Source organism: Enhydra lutris, unplaced genomic scaffold (assembly GCF_002288905.1).
Source record: "Enhydra lutris kenyoni isolate GAN:26980312 unplaced genomic scaffold, ASM228890v2 scaffoldscaffold66, whole genome shotgun sequence".
Lineage (NCBI taxonomy): Eukaryota > Metazoa > Chordata > Mammalia > Carnivora > Mustelidae > Enhydra > Enhydra lutris.
In genome coordinates, this window is record NW_019154150.1 from 15,401,285 (window position 1) to 15,414,944 (window position 13,660).

The following is a 13,660-nucleotide window of genomic DNA, read 5'->3' on the forward strand; positions in this document are numbered from 1 at the left end:
AACAGCCAGGGGTGCCTGGGTGGCTCAGTGGGTTAAAGCCTCTGCTTTCAGCTCAGGTCATGATCCCAGGGTCCTGGGATCGAGCCCCGCATCAGGCTCTCTGCTTGGCAAGGAGCCTGCTTCCTCCTCTCTCTGCCTACTTGTGATCTCTGTCAAATAAATGAATAAAATCTTAAAAAAAAAAAAAGAAAGAAAGAAAAGAAACAGCCAACCTGTTTTCTAGAGTGGGTGTACCATTTCACATTCCCACCAGCAACTGTACATTGAGTGACCCAGTTTCTTGCCAGTATTTGATGTAATTTCTATTTTGTGTTAGCCATTCTAATAGGTATGTAGTGACACCTCATTGTGGTTCTAATGTGCATGTTGGGTGATGATATAGAGCATTTTTCTTATTTGCTTGTTATCTATCATTTTTGGTATTCATGTCTTTTGTCCTATATCTGTAGAATTTTGAGAATTCTTTGTATATTCTAGATACCAGTCCTTCGTTGGATATGTGGCTTGTAAATATTTCCTTCCAATCTGTAGCTTGTCTTTTAATTTTCTTTGAATGGGCTTTCGCAGAACAAAAGGTTTTGGTTTTGATGAAGTCCATTTTATCAATCTTTTGTGGATCATTTAAGAACTCCTTGCCAAAAACAAAATAAACAAACAAACAAAAAAACCCCTTGTCTAGCTCTGGATCCCAAAGATTTTTCCCTATGATTTTCTAAAAGTGTTAGATTTTTATGTCACAATTTACCTTGACATAATCTTTGCATGAAATGTAAAGTTGAGGTTGTGGTTACCCCCATCCTTTGGCTTATGGATGTCCAATTGCTACAGCACCATCGTTGAAAGGTAGCCTTCCTCCATGGAATTGCTTTTGAACCTTTGTCAAAAATCAGCTGAGCAAACTCAACAACAAAACAACCTAATTTGAAAATAGGGAAGGACTTGAACGGATTCCTCCAAAAAAGATGGCCAACAAGCATATGGAAAGATGCTTAACATCACTACCCATTAGGGGAATACAAATCAAAACCACAGTGAAATACCACTTCATTAGCATGACTACCAAAAAAAAAAAAAAAAGGAAAATAACAAGTGCAGATCAGGATGTGGAAAGCAACCCTTATGCACTGCTAGTGGGGTATAAAATGGTAAAGCTTCTATAGAAAAGTCTGGCAGTTCCTCAAGAACTTAAACATAGAATTATATGATCCAGGAATTTCACTTCTGGGTATAGAACCAAAATATGAAAGCAGGAACTCAAAGAGATATTTGTACACCAATGTTCATAGAAGCACTATTCACAATAGCCCAAGGTGGAAGCAACCCAAGTGTCCATCAACAGATGAATGGATATACAGAATGTGCTCTATCCATACAGTGGAATATTATTTGGCCATAAAAAAGAAATTCTGACATCGCAATATAGATGAGCCTTGAAAATATTATGCTAAAGTGAAATGAGCCAGACATAAAAGGACAAATATTATATAATTCCACTTATATTAGGTACCTAGAAAAGGCAAATACATAAAGAGTAGAAGAGAGGTTGCCAGGGGCCGGGGAAAAGGGAAATTGGATTTATTAAAGGGTATTAAGTTTCTCTTTGGCACGATGACAAAGTTCTGGAGGCAGATGGTGGTAACAGTTGCACAGCATTGACAAGTGTACTTTGTACCACTGAATTGTACACTTAAGGTTAAAATAGTAAACTTTGTTGTGTATATTTTACAATAAAATAAAAAAATCAGTTGCACCGATGTGTGTGGACCTAACTGCTTCTTTTCCTAATCCCTCAATTAGGTCTTTCCCATAGCTCCAACTTTAAAGCGGGACTTTTATCCATGCTTATTTATTTTTTAAAAGATGATCATAAGGTCACCAAATAGATTTTCCCTCACTGGAATTATATGCACTGCCCTACAAAGAAATATAACATAAGCAGTCAGTGATCCTATTCTTACTATGAGAAGCAAAATTGAATTGAATGATCAGAAGAAAGAATTCTCTGACATTAGTCAAGTCACAAACCTCAATTTTCTTAAAATAACAATAGTACTCTTATAACCATGATAATCAAATAGGTCATGAAAGTGTTTTGTAAACTGTGAAATGCTCTTCAGGTTTATTATTACATATTTTGCTGCTTTGTGTCAAAATGGGAGCAAGCTTTGCTGCAGCTTAAAACTAAGGCGCCATTTGGCTCTACACATTTCAGACCTCTCCACTTATGGACTTCAACTTTGCAGGTCCAAAATCTAATTTGGTCATTATACCATAAATGTCTACTGGGGCTAGACTTAACAGCAGTCATGGCATTAAGTGATTGACATATAAACCAGAGCACTAAGCCACTAGTTTACATTAGGGAATTGTGACCCATATCCAGAGCCTCTCCCTTCCCAGAATCAAACACCCACAAAGCCAAGCGTCATTGGAAAGATATTCTGAGCATGGATTCAGAGCAAACAGAAGCAAACTGCCTTGAGATATTTTTGACCCAGTGTTAAGCCTTATAAAAATATTCCTCATAATCAGGAACCCCTCCCCCCTCCAAGAGACAAAAATTGTTCGTTTTCACCAGGGGCAAGATCCTTCTTGCTGGAAGGTGCTAAATATACGTCAGCTCCACCTCAACTCACCATGGATTTGGGCTTTCTTTGCTGGCTTTCAGCCTCTAACAGACCCCTCCCAGTACACTTTGTGTTTTAGTGTAACACCATTTTGGCTACAGTCAAGTCTTATTTTATTCATGGTGCTATTTCATCTAAAATGTGTTTGTACATATGGGGATCTCACTCATCGTATGTTGATCTTATTAGAAAACTCAAATGTTCTGCCAAGATTCAGTAGTCCTTAGTTCCAAGGGACCTCTCTGATGGATGAGATCTACCTTGGGTCTCCTCCTAGCCTTCAGCATAATGGACTGGTCATTATTTTATATTTTACTCAAAATTTCTCAATTTCACTCTTGGCTCATATCATGGTTTTTCAAAACATTTGGATGAGTTACCTGGTGTCAGGAATTCTTGGTTTCTCCCTGTTGATTAGGTTCCCAGTGCCTTGAGTACATATTAGTTTTTTATTTTACCAGCTTCACAGTAAAGAGCATTTATATAGAGAATTCATTCACCTTTCTTCTCATAAAGGCCACAACAAATACTGAGAATTTTCATAAATGAAGAAATCTAAGGACAAAGCAGCTATGGCACATTGGAAAAAAAACACTGGACTTAGGACCTGAATAGGGAAGGAATGCATGTGTCTGTGATGGAAGGTGGAAATGAAGGTAAGACTATTTCTTGAACAGTTATTACTGTATGTACCTTCTTTATCTACCTTCCATCATGCAGTTTCTCCATGTGACCAAGGCTCTAGGTTTGTGCTCTGCCACTTTTCAATTTTATGTATTTGAGTAAATTAGTTTTCCTTGTGGATAAAGTCAGGGTAATATGTACTTCAGCGTCTTTTTGTGGGGAACTAGAAGAGTACTGAAGTGTGTACTATACAGCAAAGCAGCACACAAAAGTATTGTTTGTTTTTTTCTCACAGAAGTGTTGTCTTAGGCATTTACAACTCATTATGGGAAGATATGAGAAAAGGGAAAGTTCACTGTGGCCTATAAGAGTTCAGAGAAGCTTTACAAAATAGAATTTGGGGTGGGTCTTTATGATGTGCATTTGAATTATCTGGGAATGGGGAAAGGGAACACTCAGAAAACCAGTGGCACAGGAGCAAAGGTGTTGGGGGCAGTGGAGAGCACAGGGCTTTGGCACTCCTGAAGTAGGTCACAGGACAGGAGATGAAGGGCCTACATTTAAAGTAGTAGCAACAGGTGGAAAAAGACAAATCTGTTTATGAAAACCTGGCAGGTTTGGTGAGTGGTTTAACAGTGATAACACAGGAGAAAGTAAAGACATTTCTAAGAGTTTGAGGCCAGAGGGTCAGAGGGAGGTGGAGGGTGTCAGTGACAGAGATGGGTGAACCAAGAAGGGGCACCAGTGGGGAAGATAGTAAGTACAGTTATGTGCAGGCTGGGTTTAGGTACAGCCATGAAAGGCAGGATGGCATCTCCTCCTCACATTGTGAAATTTTTGTCTGTGACACTTCAGTTACACTGGAGACACGAAAAAACCAAATACCATTATAAGCAGCTCAGAATACTAGAGAGGACCTGTTAACTGAGTTCCTCTGAAGGGATCATGTGGACACTGACCTCCAAACTAGAACCAATTATGACTGCTAAATTTAGGGAAAAAATTTTCTAATGTATACCTTGCTAAAAGAAAATTCTTTATTTCAAAGAGGATCAGGTATATAAATAGTAATTGGCAATTCTATCATTTGACACAGGAGAACTTTAAAATACCTTATTCATTCAGCTTTGTTCTGGCCTAATAGGTATATTATGATGGGCTGTAGATGTACATAGAGGTAGAGCCTAAATTTCAAGTTCCTGAAACTCTCCAAGTAGCATTTCCTCATCTGTGAGGCAAGAGGGTTGCCCTAACTGATGCACTACTCCAAAATCCTGACAGAGAAGCCGTGTACTTTGAAGATTTCAGTTCCAACTCTTACCACCAGATGTCACTGTTGCTCATCAAAAATAGGGAACTTCCGGGGACTGACTCAAATGTAAAAAAACAAAACCTATTTATTCCCATTAAACAAATATTTATTGAACATTTATATGAGACAGGCACTAATACTAGGTGCTCTGAATGAAAAGGATCATCATGGCCTCAAAGATACTAAAGGAGAGGGGCGCCTGGGTGGCTCAGTGGGTTAAGCCTCTGCCTTCGGCTCAGGTCATGGTCTCAGGGTCCTGGGATCGAGCCCGGCATCAGGCTCTCTGCGCAGCAGGGAGCCTGCTTCCCTTCCTCTCTCTCTCTCTGCCTGCCTCTCTGCTTACTTGTGATCTCTGTCAAATAAATAAAATCTTAAAAAAAAAGTACTAAAGGAGACATGGAAGCAATCACACATCAATGCCCCAATAACATAGAAACATTAAGCCAAGGAATCAAACTCTCAGTGAAAATCAACATACCATCTCTTTAAGGTACAACATTGCTTCCTGAGGGGTACCTATCTCTGATTCTAAACCTGGGTTAAGTGTCGCACCCCCCCTCCCACCACGCTGGATGTTATTGCTGCTACCTCTCCCTAGCATTCAACAGGCTTTCTATAATCACTTAATGGCGGCCTTCCCTGCTGGACTTTCCCAAGCTTACCACAGTACCGACGGGTGTAGCAGTCATTTGTAGAGTTTCCTTCCACATCAGGTGCTGTGCTAAGATCCCTACAGTCACCACTGCATTTTACCATCCCTCTCAGCCACTAATATTGCCCCCATCTTACAGACGACTTGGGTAATAGGTGGCAGAGCTGTGAACCCAGGACTGACTTAATAACATGTAATATCACACCCACCTAAGCCACTTTTAAGAACTTCATTATCTGATGCCAATCTATTCATCCAGCTAATTTACCACTCTCTTCCTTGAATGAGCAACCCCACCTTTAATTACATAATGCTCAGTACCCTTCCAACACTTTGCTTTTGTTTGCCCTATCCTCTGGCAATGGCCCAGGCCAACTTCTCTCAAATGAGTATTTATTTGGTTTAACAAATCAGTAATATACTCATCTGTTAGAACAATTTTCTGAAAATTGTTCCCAAATTTGTTCTACAGAAGGCTTATCCTTCGTGAAACAATTGCTAGGACTGCCTACCAGGATCTCCTATCAGGTCTATTGGAACCTGAGAAAATAGTTCCTAGTAATAGTTTTTATTTTTAAAGCATTTTTCAGACTCATATAATGACCTATAAGCTATATAGGACTGTAGAAATTACCTAGCTCACCTTCTCATTTTATACCTAAGATTGAGAAAACTTGGATTTAATCCAAGTTTAAGAGTCAGTGGTGAGTCAAGACCATGCTGTAACCTCTTGCCTAACTTTATTAATTTATGGTAACTATGGCCACTCAATTTCATAAAGGCCAACATTTCTAATACCTGTTGGCATCTATGATTTGACTGCCCAGGTTCTAGTCCCAAACCTACAACCCTCTCTAGCTTTGTGACCCTGGGTTAGATATTTACACTCATGCCTCAGTCTCCTCCTCTGTCAAATAAGGATAATTCCTACCTCTTAGGACTGTTAGTAAATCTAAATGACATTATACATGAAAAGCACTTAGAATAGTGTGTGGCACATAGTAAATACTCAACAGATATTAACGATTATTCCTGTTTGATAAATATGCTTTAACCATAGTTCCTACCAAAGGTACACAACATTCTCTTTTTTTCTTGGAACTTAATCCTTGTTTTACTAAGGAATGACTGATTTTTTTCCAAATTGAAATAAATACAAGGCAATTGATATGTTCACCTTCTTTACTAACACTACATTTACCATATTATCACCATGGAATGTAAATTTAGGTTAGACAAGAAAATTTCACAAATTTAATAAAGCATTCTGGAGTATACCAAAGTTTGTGTATTATGTCTGACCAAACTACCTTGCGAATAAATCATCAATCACTTCAACTATAGGTAATTTGTTAACATTTATGATTCTTACAGAGAAAATAAACAAGCTTCATACATTTAAAAAAGTGTTTTTCACTTAATCTTTGCATAGTACTTAAAATACACATTTCAACATTTAAAAATTATCCTAATACCACAGCAGCATAAATATAACTCTGCAATTACAAAAAAAACTAAACTGGGATCCACAGTTAGGTTATTCTCATGTTTACAAGTATGATTCTGAAATAAATACTACTTCTAAACAGCTCTTTATCGGCTTTTTAGGTTTGGTTTAAATAAATGTATTTTAGGTTGTGGGGAAGCTTACTATATTCCATGCACTGTTCTGAAAGGATTAAGAGCCAACCAGTCCTAAAAACTAAAGTACCTGATCAATCTGCAAAATAGGCAGAAAAAAATTAAATGGAATTCCTACATAACATCAAAAGCATGTTTTGATACTAGAATCAAATCAGCAACTAGGAGTACTTCAGGACTGGCACACTGTCCTCTTTATAACTGATTTTATCATAAGAGTTTAAGGAGGAGCATATTTTACCACTGTCCAGTCCATTTAAAAGTGACATGTTTCTTCTTTTGTGCTAATGTGACTCCCCTGAATGACCTAGCGAGTTGACTGGTCACTAGTAATTTGGTAACCAGGCAAATCAAGCCTGCAAGAAAGGAAGCCAATACTTAAACTACTGTATTATTTGACCCATTCAAATGATTCATTTTCAACATAAACATATAAACTCAATATGAGATGCCTAACTAAAGCAAACACCACCAACAAAACCGAGACAGCTTCTCTTCTTCTAAGGTTTAGGCTTTGCCCAGAATTCCTTATACATGGAATACCCCATACCTAAAGAAAAAAAAAAGTAGTTAAACATTTAATATTTTCCATGATATTAAGAAAACGGAAAACAGTTCATAAAATAGCTAAAAGTAGCACCTTGCTAGCATGGAATATTTACAAGGGGAACAAGATCCCAGGCTGTTTATACTCTTGCCTTCTTTATTTAAATTTCTGAAATTCTTTTTATATAGGTTCCCAGTAGCTCGAGGCTAGTGTGACTACTTCAGACTACTGAAATATTTGTTTTAAAGAACAATTAATATTTATCTTACAACTTTAAAAGGAGTTACTCTTGCCATGTAACGTAAGTAAAGTCAACAAAATTATAAAGCCAATAAAAGACTATAATACCTACATTAAAAAAACATTTTCTGGGGCACCTGGATGACCCAGTCAGTTCAGCATCTGACTCTTGATTTTGGCTTAAGCATAATCTCAGGGTCCTGAGATCAAGCCCCGTGTTGGTCTCCCCATTGAATGTGGAGGCTGCTGAGATTCTCTCTATCCCTCTCCCTCAACCTGTCTCACCCCCTTGGGCTCTAAAAAAACCAATAAATTTTTCCACTTTCAAAAATTCAATAAAAAAAAAAATTCAATAAAATAATAGTCATATGTCATATGTCTCTCCCAGATAATGGCTCTTACTACCAACCCTATTTACATATTTAGACTCCAGTAAAATTATAAGTTCTATGATGGACAGAACGGCCTTTTTTTATCTTTAAAACATGTAAAACAAATAAAACATTTACTGTATCAGACAGTAAAAACTGTGTCACTAATTGAACTACCTTTATTAATACAATTTTTATGCAAAAAATATAAGTGACATTTCAAACTATTTCAAAGTCAGCTAAAAGTACCTACCTTGATTTATAAAATCTATTAATGCAAATTAGAAACGTGAAAATTTCCTCTAAGAACCTACCAAGAGTCATTGCTCCCACAACAAAGCCTTGGGCTGCCACACGCATGTGGATCAAGTGAACAGACATTTTAGTATTTCCCCTGCTCTTCAATTTATATAATCCATATGCAACAATTGCTGCAAACCCGGCCATTCCTGTAAAACAAAGTGTCACAAGTATGTCATTACATGGGGTCAGGGAAGCAAGATGACTTTACTATCAATCAATGTAAACCTCTACTATTTTTACAAAGATGTTCTATTGAAACCATTAATTAACTAACACACAAATTGAGTTTTTAATTTTCCCTCTTAAAATCCAAAACCCATAATTGGTAGTAAACAGTAGCAGATTCAGGAAGTTAAGATTATCTTCAAATTGTGGGCTGTGCAGACAGTAGGATGCTTTAAGAGTGCCAAGGGAACTCTTCCTCTCAGTCCTATTTCCTTCCCTGAGAGGAATCAGTTAACATAGCAGAGACTGTAATAAACCATAACTGTGAGGGTAAGCTTTTTTATTGAGCCTTGTTGAGTCCTTCTAGCAAATCACTGAGACTGAGGGTGGTCATGGGGTCCCCCAACACATTCACTGAAATGAGAGTCAATAAATGAAGGCTGAAGACACATAGAAGAATTTTTATAGACAGTGTTGTATCAAGGCAATCTTACATATTTCAACAACATAGGAACAAAATATATGAAAACAAATGCTTTCAGGATGTGTCTGGTGAATGAATTGACCACACTTCTACTGATTTATAGCTTTCAACAAACTGATTATTAGAACATCAAAGTCAAACTTACCAATGGGAACAAACGGTGCCTCTCTAGCTTTTCGGATAAGTTTAGATCCCTGATCTTCATCATATGAAGAAAGAGAAACATCTGTGCCAGTTGACATAGTGGCTGAAGAATCCTCCTGAAAGAGAATTTCCAGGAAGTTCTACAATTAAAAGCATCTTGAACACTGAATGGCTGGATGTACTTAAAATGCTCCTACTTTCCACCTAAAAACCTGGTATGTTGTCCATGAAGTTTAGAAAGTATTTTTTAGAAATTAACTATTTTTAACCTGTAGCTATCTTTAGGAAGAATTGTATTTATCCCCCCCCATTGTTTTGATGTTCATCCCATACAACCAATTCCTTTTTATTTATTTATATTTAAGTAGGCTCCACACCCAGCATGGAGCCCAAGGTGGGGCTTGAACTCACAACCCTGAGATCAAGACCTGAGCTGAGATCAAGAGTCAGATGCTTAATTGACTGAGCTACAGGGCACCCCAACCAATTCCTTTTTGGCAGCACGTTGCTGATAACAGTGAAAGTTTTGTTTTGTTCTTTTAAGATTTTATTTACTTATTTGACAGACAGATCACAAGTAGGCAGAGAGGCAGACAGAGAGAGAGAGGAGGAAGCAGACTCCCTGCTGAGCGGAGAGCCCGATGAGGGACTCCATCCCAGGACCCCAGGATCATGACCTGAGCCGAAGGCAGAGGCTTTAACCCACTGAGTCACCCAGGCACCCCAAATTTTTTTTAATTGAAATAACTTTTGTCTTGCTTTCTCAAATAAATAAAATCTTAAAAAAAATAAAGCTTTTATTTTAAATACTATTGTTAGAAATGCCTCTTTTTAAGCATAATTTATGTTCAGTTGAACATAATATAGCCTTTTGGGTTGTTTTTTTTTTTAACCTAGGGTTATCATTTTTAACATCATTGCAGCAAAAAAACAATCCTCAGGACCTTCTTAATGAATGAATGTCTCCTAAGCTTCAGCTCGACTTTCCTTTACATACCTTACATTCCCTGGACCTCCCTCTTAAGACTCTCTACCTTCTTTTATAGAGACCAAAGACTCCATTCTCCCTTTTTCAGTCATCTCCTTTTACACAGGAAGCTATTTAACAGGTGTTTCATCACAATGAGAAAATAACAAAGTCAGTTTCACCTTAGTCAAAATAAATATGTATATACTTCCCTCTTCACTGAGCTGATTTAAACTGCCTGTAAATGTTACCCATAGATAAAAGAAGGGAGTCAAACACATGTTAAGTGTACAAGTCTGATTAGTGTCAGTTACAATAACTTCAAAAGTCAATTGCCCATCCCACTACCCATGTAACATCTTACCTTCACTTCTGGGTTTTTTCATGTGCATCACGCATCATACTCCCTTCAATAACCACTCTCATTCAACACTTTGCTATTGCGGGGGTGTGAGCCATAGGTAAGACCCTCAAAGAAAAGCCAACTCTAGAGGGCGGTGTACTGCTTAGTTTGAAAAGTGAAATCATCCTTCTGAGCCCCCATCCCCATTGGGAAGAATCCAATTCTATCATCTGACAAAGAAATCCTTAATCCCAGGACCCCGAGATCATGACCTGACCTGAAGGCAGAGGCTTAACCCACTGAGCCATCCAGGTGCCCCAGGAATTATCTTTAAAAACAAGAAAGTCAGTGGTCTTTCCTCTAATCCCTCACATCTGGATCAATAAAATTTTCAACAGGTCCGTGGAGCAAAAGTCTTTTCTCCCTCCTTCAGGAAGACAAAGGATGGCAGTCTCTTTCCTGTACATACATGAAAAGAAAATCCACTCATCTCCAGTCCTCACCTATGATACAGAATCTAAAGTTTGTATGAGTAGGTCATCTGATCAGATTTTCAGAAAGTAATCCTTAGAGTAAGAATAAGGGTGTGGGGGTAACCATGTGGTCATTATTTGCTTTCAGTGACTAAAGATAACCTGTCTCTGATGGAGAACACCCTGTGGCACACTTAAAGACAAAAGAGGGATATAAAAAGTCCAACACTCACACCACAGATTAAACTATAATTCAAATTCTATTTCTCTACCTAACATACTATATATTTTTTATAGTATAGTATAGTATACAACACTCCTTGCATATAAAATTTGGTAATTCTCTTCCTAATTACCATCTGACCTAAGCATTCATGATTTGCAGCCATACAAATGGAAAATGGCTAACTTTTAAAAGTACCAGGATCAGTAACTAAGAATCATATAATTTGATAATAACCAGATGATTAATCCATGCCAATAGCCTATTTTTACAGAAGGAAAGGGGTTATATGAATTGTTCAACACCAAGAATATATCTCTGGCCGGCAAGGATTAGAACCCAGATCTCCTAACACACAGTTCAGAGTTCTTCTAACTGACAATATATTGCCAAAGCACCAATGTTATGACGCTGATAATACACTTAATCTGAAAAAGATTAAAATTCATTTCTTAACAGAAGCCTGCATTTCTTTCTTTCAATTGTAAAAAATATGCAAGTCATGCCTAAAATTAAATGGAACTTTCTTCCCTAGTGACTTAACTCACCCACCAATTTCAACTGTGCTTTGAATAGACCTTTTTCACTCGCACCACTTCTAGATTTTCCTTTATTTTAATTTTATTTTAATTTTAATTAAATTTATTTTAATAAATTTTATTTTATTTTAATTTTTTATTTTAATTTTCTTTATTTTAATTTTCTCACCTGACCATTGCAACCGACCCAGATCTCTGTCAAAAAGTTGAACAGGTACAAAAAGAGGCATCAATGATCGATGATATTCAAAGCCAGTTTGAAAACACTAAATATTCCCTAAACTTAGTAAGATACTACTGCAGACCTTTCCAAATGCATGGGAACCTAGAAAAGACCTCAGGGAGGATGAGCTGTCCAGCGTGAAGTGATGTAACAGACTGAAGGATCTTCACAGCCTGTCAATTTGGTCACAGGAACTAGTAACAACAAGGGCTTCAAATTCTGATTTTCCATCTGTCACCTGTCAGCTTGTTTAAAATGGCTGCAAAGGCCCCACCCTGGAGATTCTGATTCAGGGGGTATGGAGCAGGGGACCCAAGGAATCCGTATTTTAAGAGGCCCCCTTCGATTGATTCTGGGGCACAAGGAAGTAACAGATGCCCTGGGATACAGGACTCAAACTTGCGTGTCATGCTGGGGCCTGATGCCGCTTCGATCTGTCTGAACTTTTCCATCCAAACCGGTCAAACTCGAAAGTGCCTGCGTGCTTCTGGAAGCATAAATCCTGCGGTGGGGATTACCCCACAGAGGGAACTAGCTGCAGCCCGCACCCGTGATGGAAGGGAGAAAGGCGAGTAACACCGCCGAATCATTTCAGCGGCTCCCAATCTAAACCCGCGCTCTGTTTTCCCATCTCTCACTGGCTGGCTTAGCTTTCAGGATGAAATTTAAATTCCGTCGCAGATGCAGATGCTTCCTACAGGGCCTAAGGCCTTCATACCGTCCCCGGGTAGGACAGGGTCGCCCAGCGTGGGTCGCCCAGCGTGGGAGGAAACCCGCGGTTCGGGAGAAGAGTAGGGTGGTGTGGTTTTACGCCCTCAACCTTTCGAACCGCCCCACCCCCTGTCTCCTCGCGTGACCTTGTCTGGACTCCAAGGCCGGAGCGCTCGCCCTCCCAAGCCCTCCTCACTCACCGCGCGGGCCGGCTCTCCGGAAGACTCCCCGCTTCGGGAACTATCCGCGTTACCGGCTCCCTGAGGTCGGCCCCAGCCCCCACCATGGCTCTCTCGTTACCGCCCCCTCCGCGAGTCTTCCTTCTCGGCCACGATTCACTCCACAAGCTTCTATTTCATCCCCTCACCGGACAGGCCGTGAGACCCCCCCCCCCCCAAATTTCCCTGAACCACGAGGTCGGGCCCGAGACCAGCCAATTTCTACTTTCCCCCTTCAACCCGGCCATCGCCCCCCTCCTTCCAGCCCCGCGGCCCCCACCACTCCCAAGGCGCGCTCGGCGCAGCCAAGCGCTGCCGCACTTCTTCCCGCCCCACGGTCGCGTAGCCTCCGCTCCCAGGACTCCCTCAATCTTCACGTACCTACAGGGACAGGACTCAGGCTCCAAACGGTTTCTGGCTCTCACCCACGCTCGCCGTCCAGCCGGCTTCTTCTCGTCCCGCCCACACCAAGCCCTAGCCAATAAGAAGCCAGCGCCCGGCAGACGAGGGTCCGGGTGGGTGCGTGCGTGTGCGCGGTGGGTAGGGCGGGTCCCGGATTGGCCCGGGCGGCGCGCGTGGGCGGTGGCTCCGCGTCTCCAGCTCTCACGTAGGGATCTCGTCCTGCCTGAGAGTTCAGCGTCAGGGCTTCCGCGGGCGCTCTTCTGCGCAGCTGGCTCCCAGCCGGGTGGAACCTCAGATTTCTGTCGCGCGTTTCCTTTCCTGCAGCCGCGGCGAGCATCGCGAACATTGTGTTCCGCGCGCGGGCGGGGCGGGGCCGGGCCTGACGCGTTTTGACCGCAGCCAGTCCTTGGGAGGCTCGGGGGAGGACGTCCCTGTCTTCCCGGGCGCCGGC

At 40.4% G+C, this 13,660-nt stretch overlaps 1 protein-coding gene across 1 annotated transcript; it reads right to left on the reverse strand.

The window, feature by feature from the left end:
- Positions 1-4,940: 4,940 nt before the first annotated feature.
- Positions 4,941-13,250, reverse strand: LOC111159050 (HIG1 hypoxia inducible domain family member 1A). The gene is made up of 4 exons (XM_022521429.1): positions 13,189-13,250; positions 9,112-9,226; positions 8,329-8,463; positions 4,941-7,406 (listed from the first exon to the last, which is right to left on the reverse strand). The coding sequence occupies exons 2-4, from the start codon at positions 9,206-9,208 to the stop codon at positions 7,357-7,359; spliced, it is 282 nt and encodes a 93-aa protein (XP_022377137.1). The 5' UTR covers positions 9,209-9,226; positions 13,189-13,250; the 3' UTR covers positions 4,941-7,356.
- Positions 13,251-13,660: the final 410 nt, after the last annotated feature.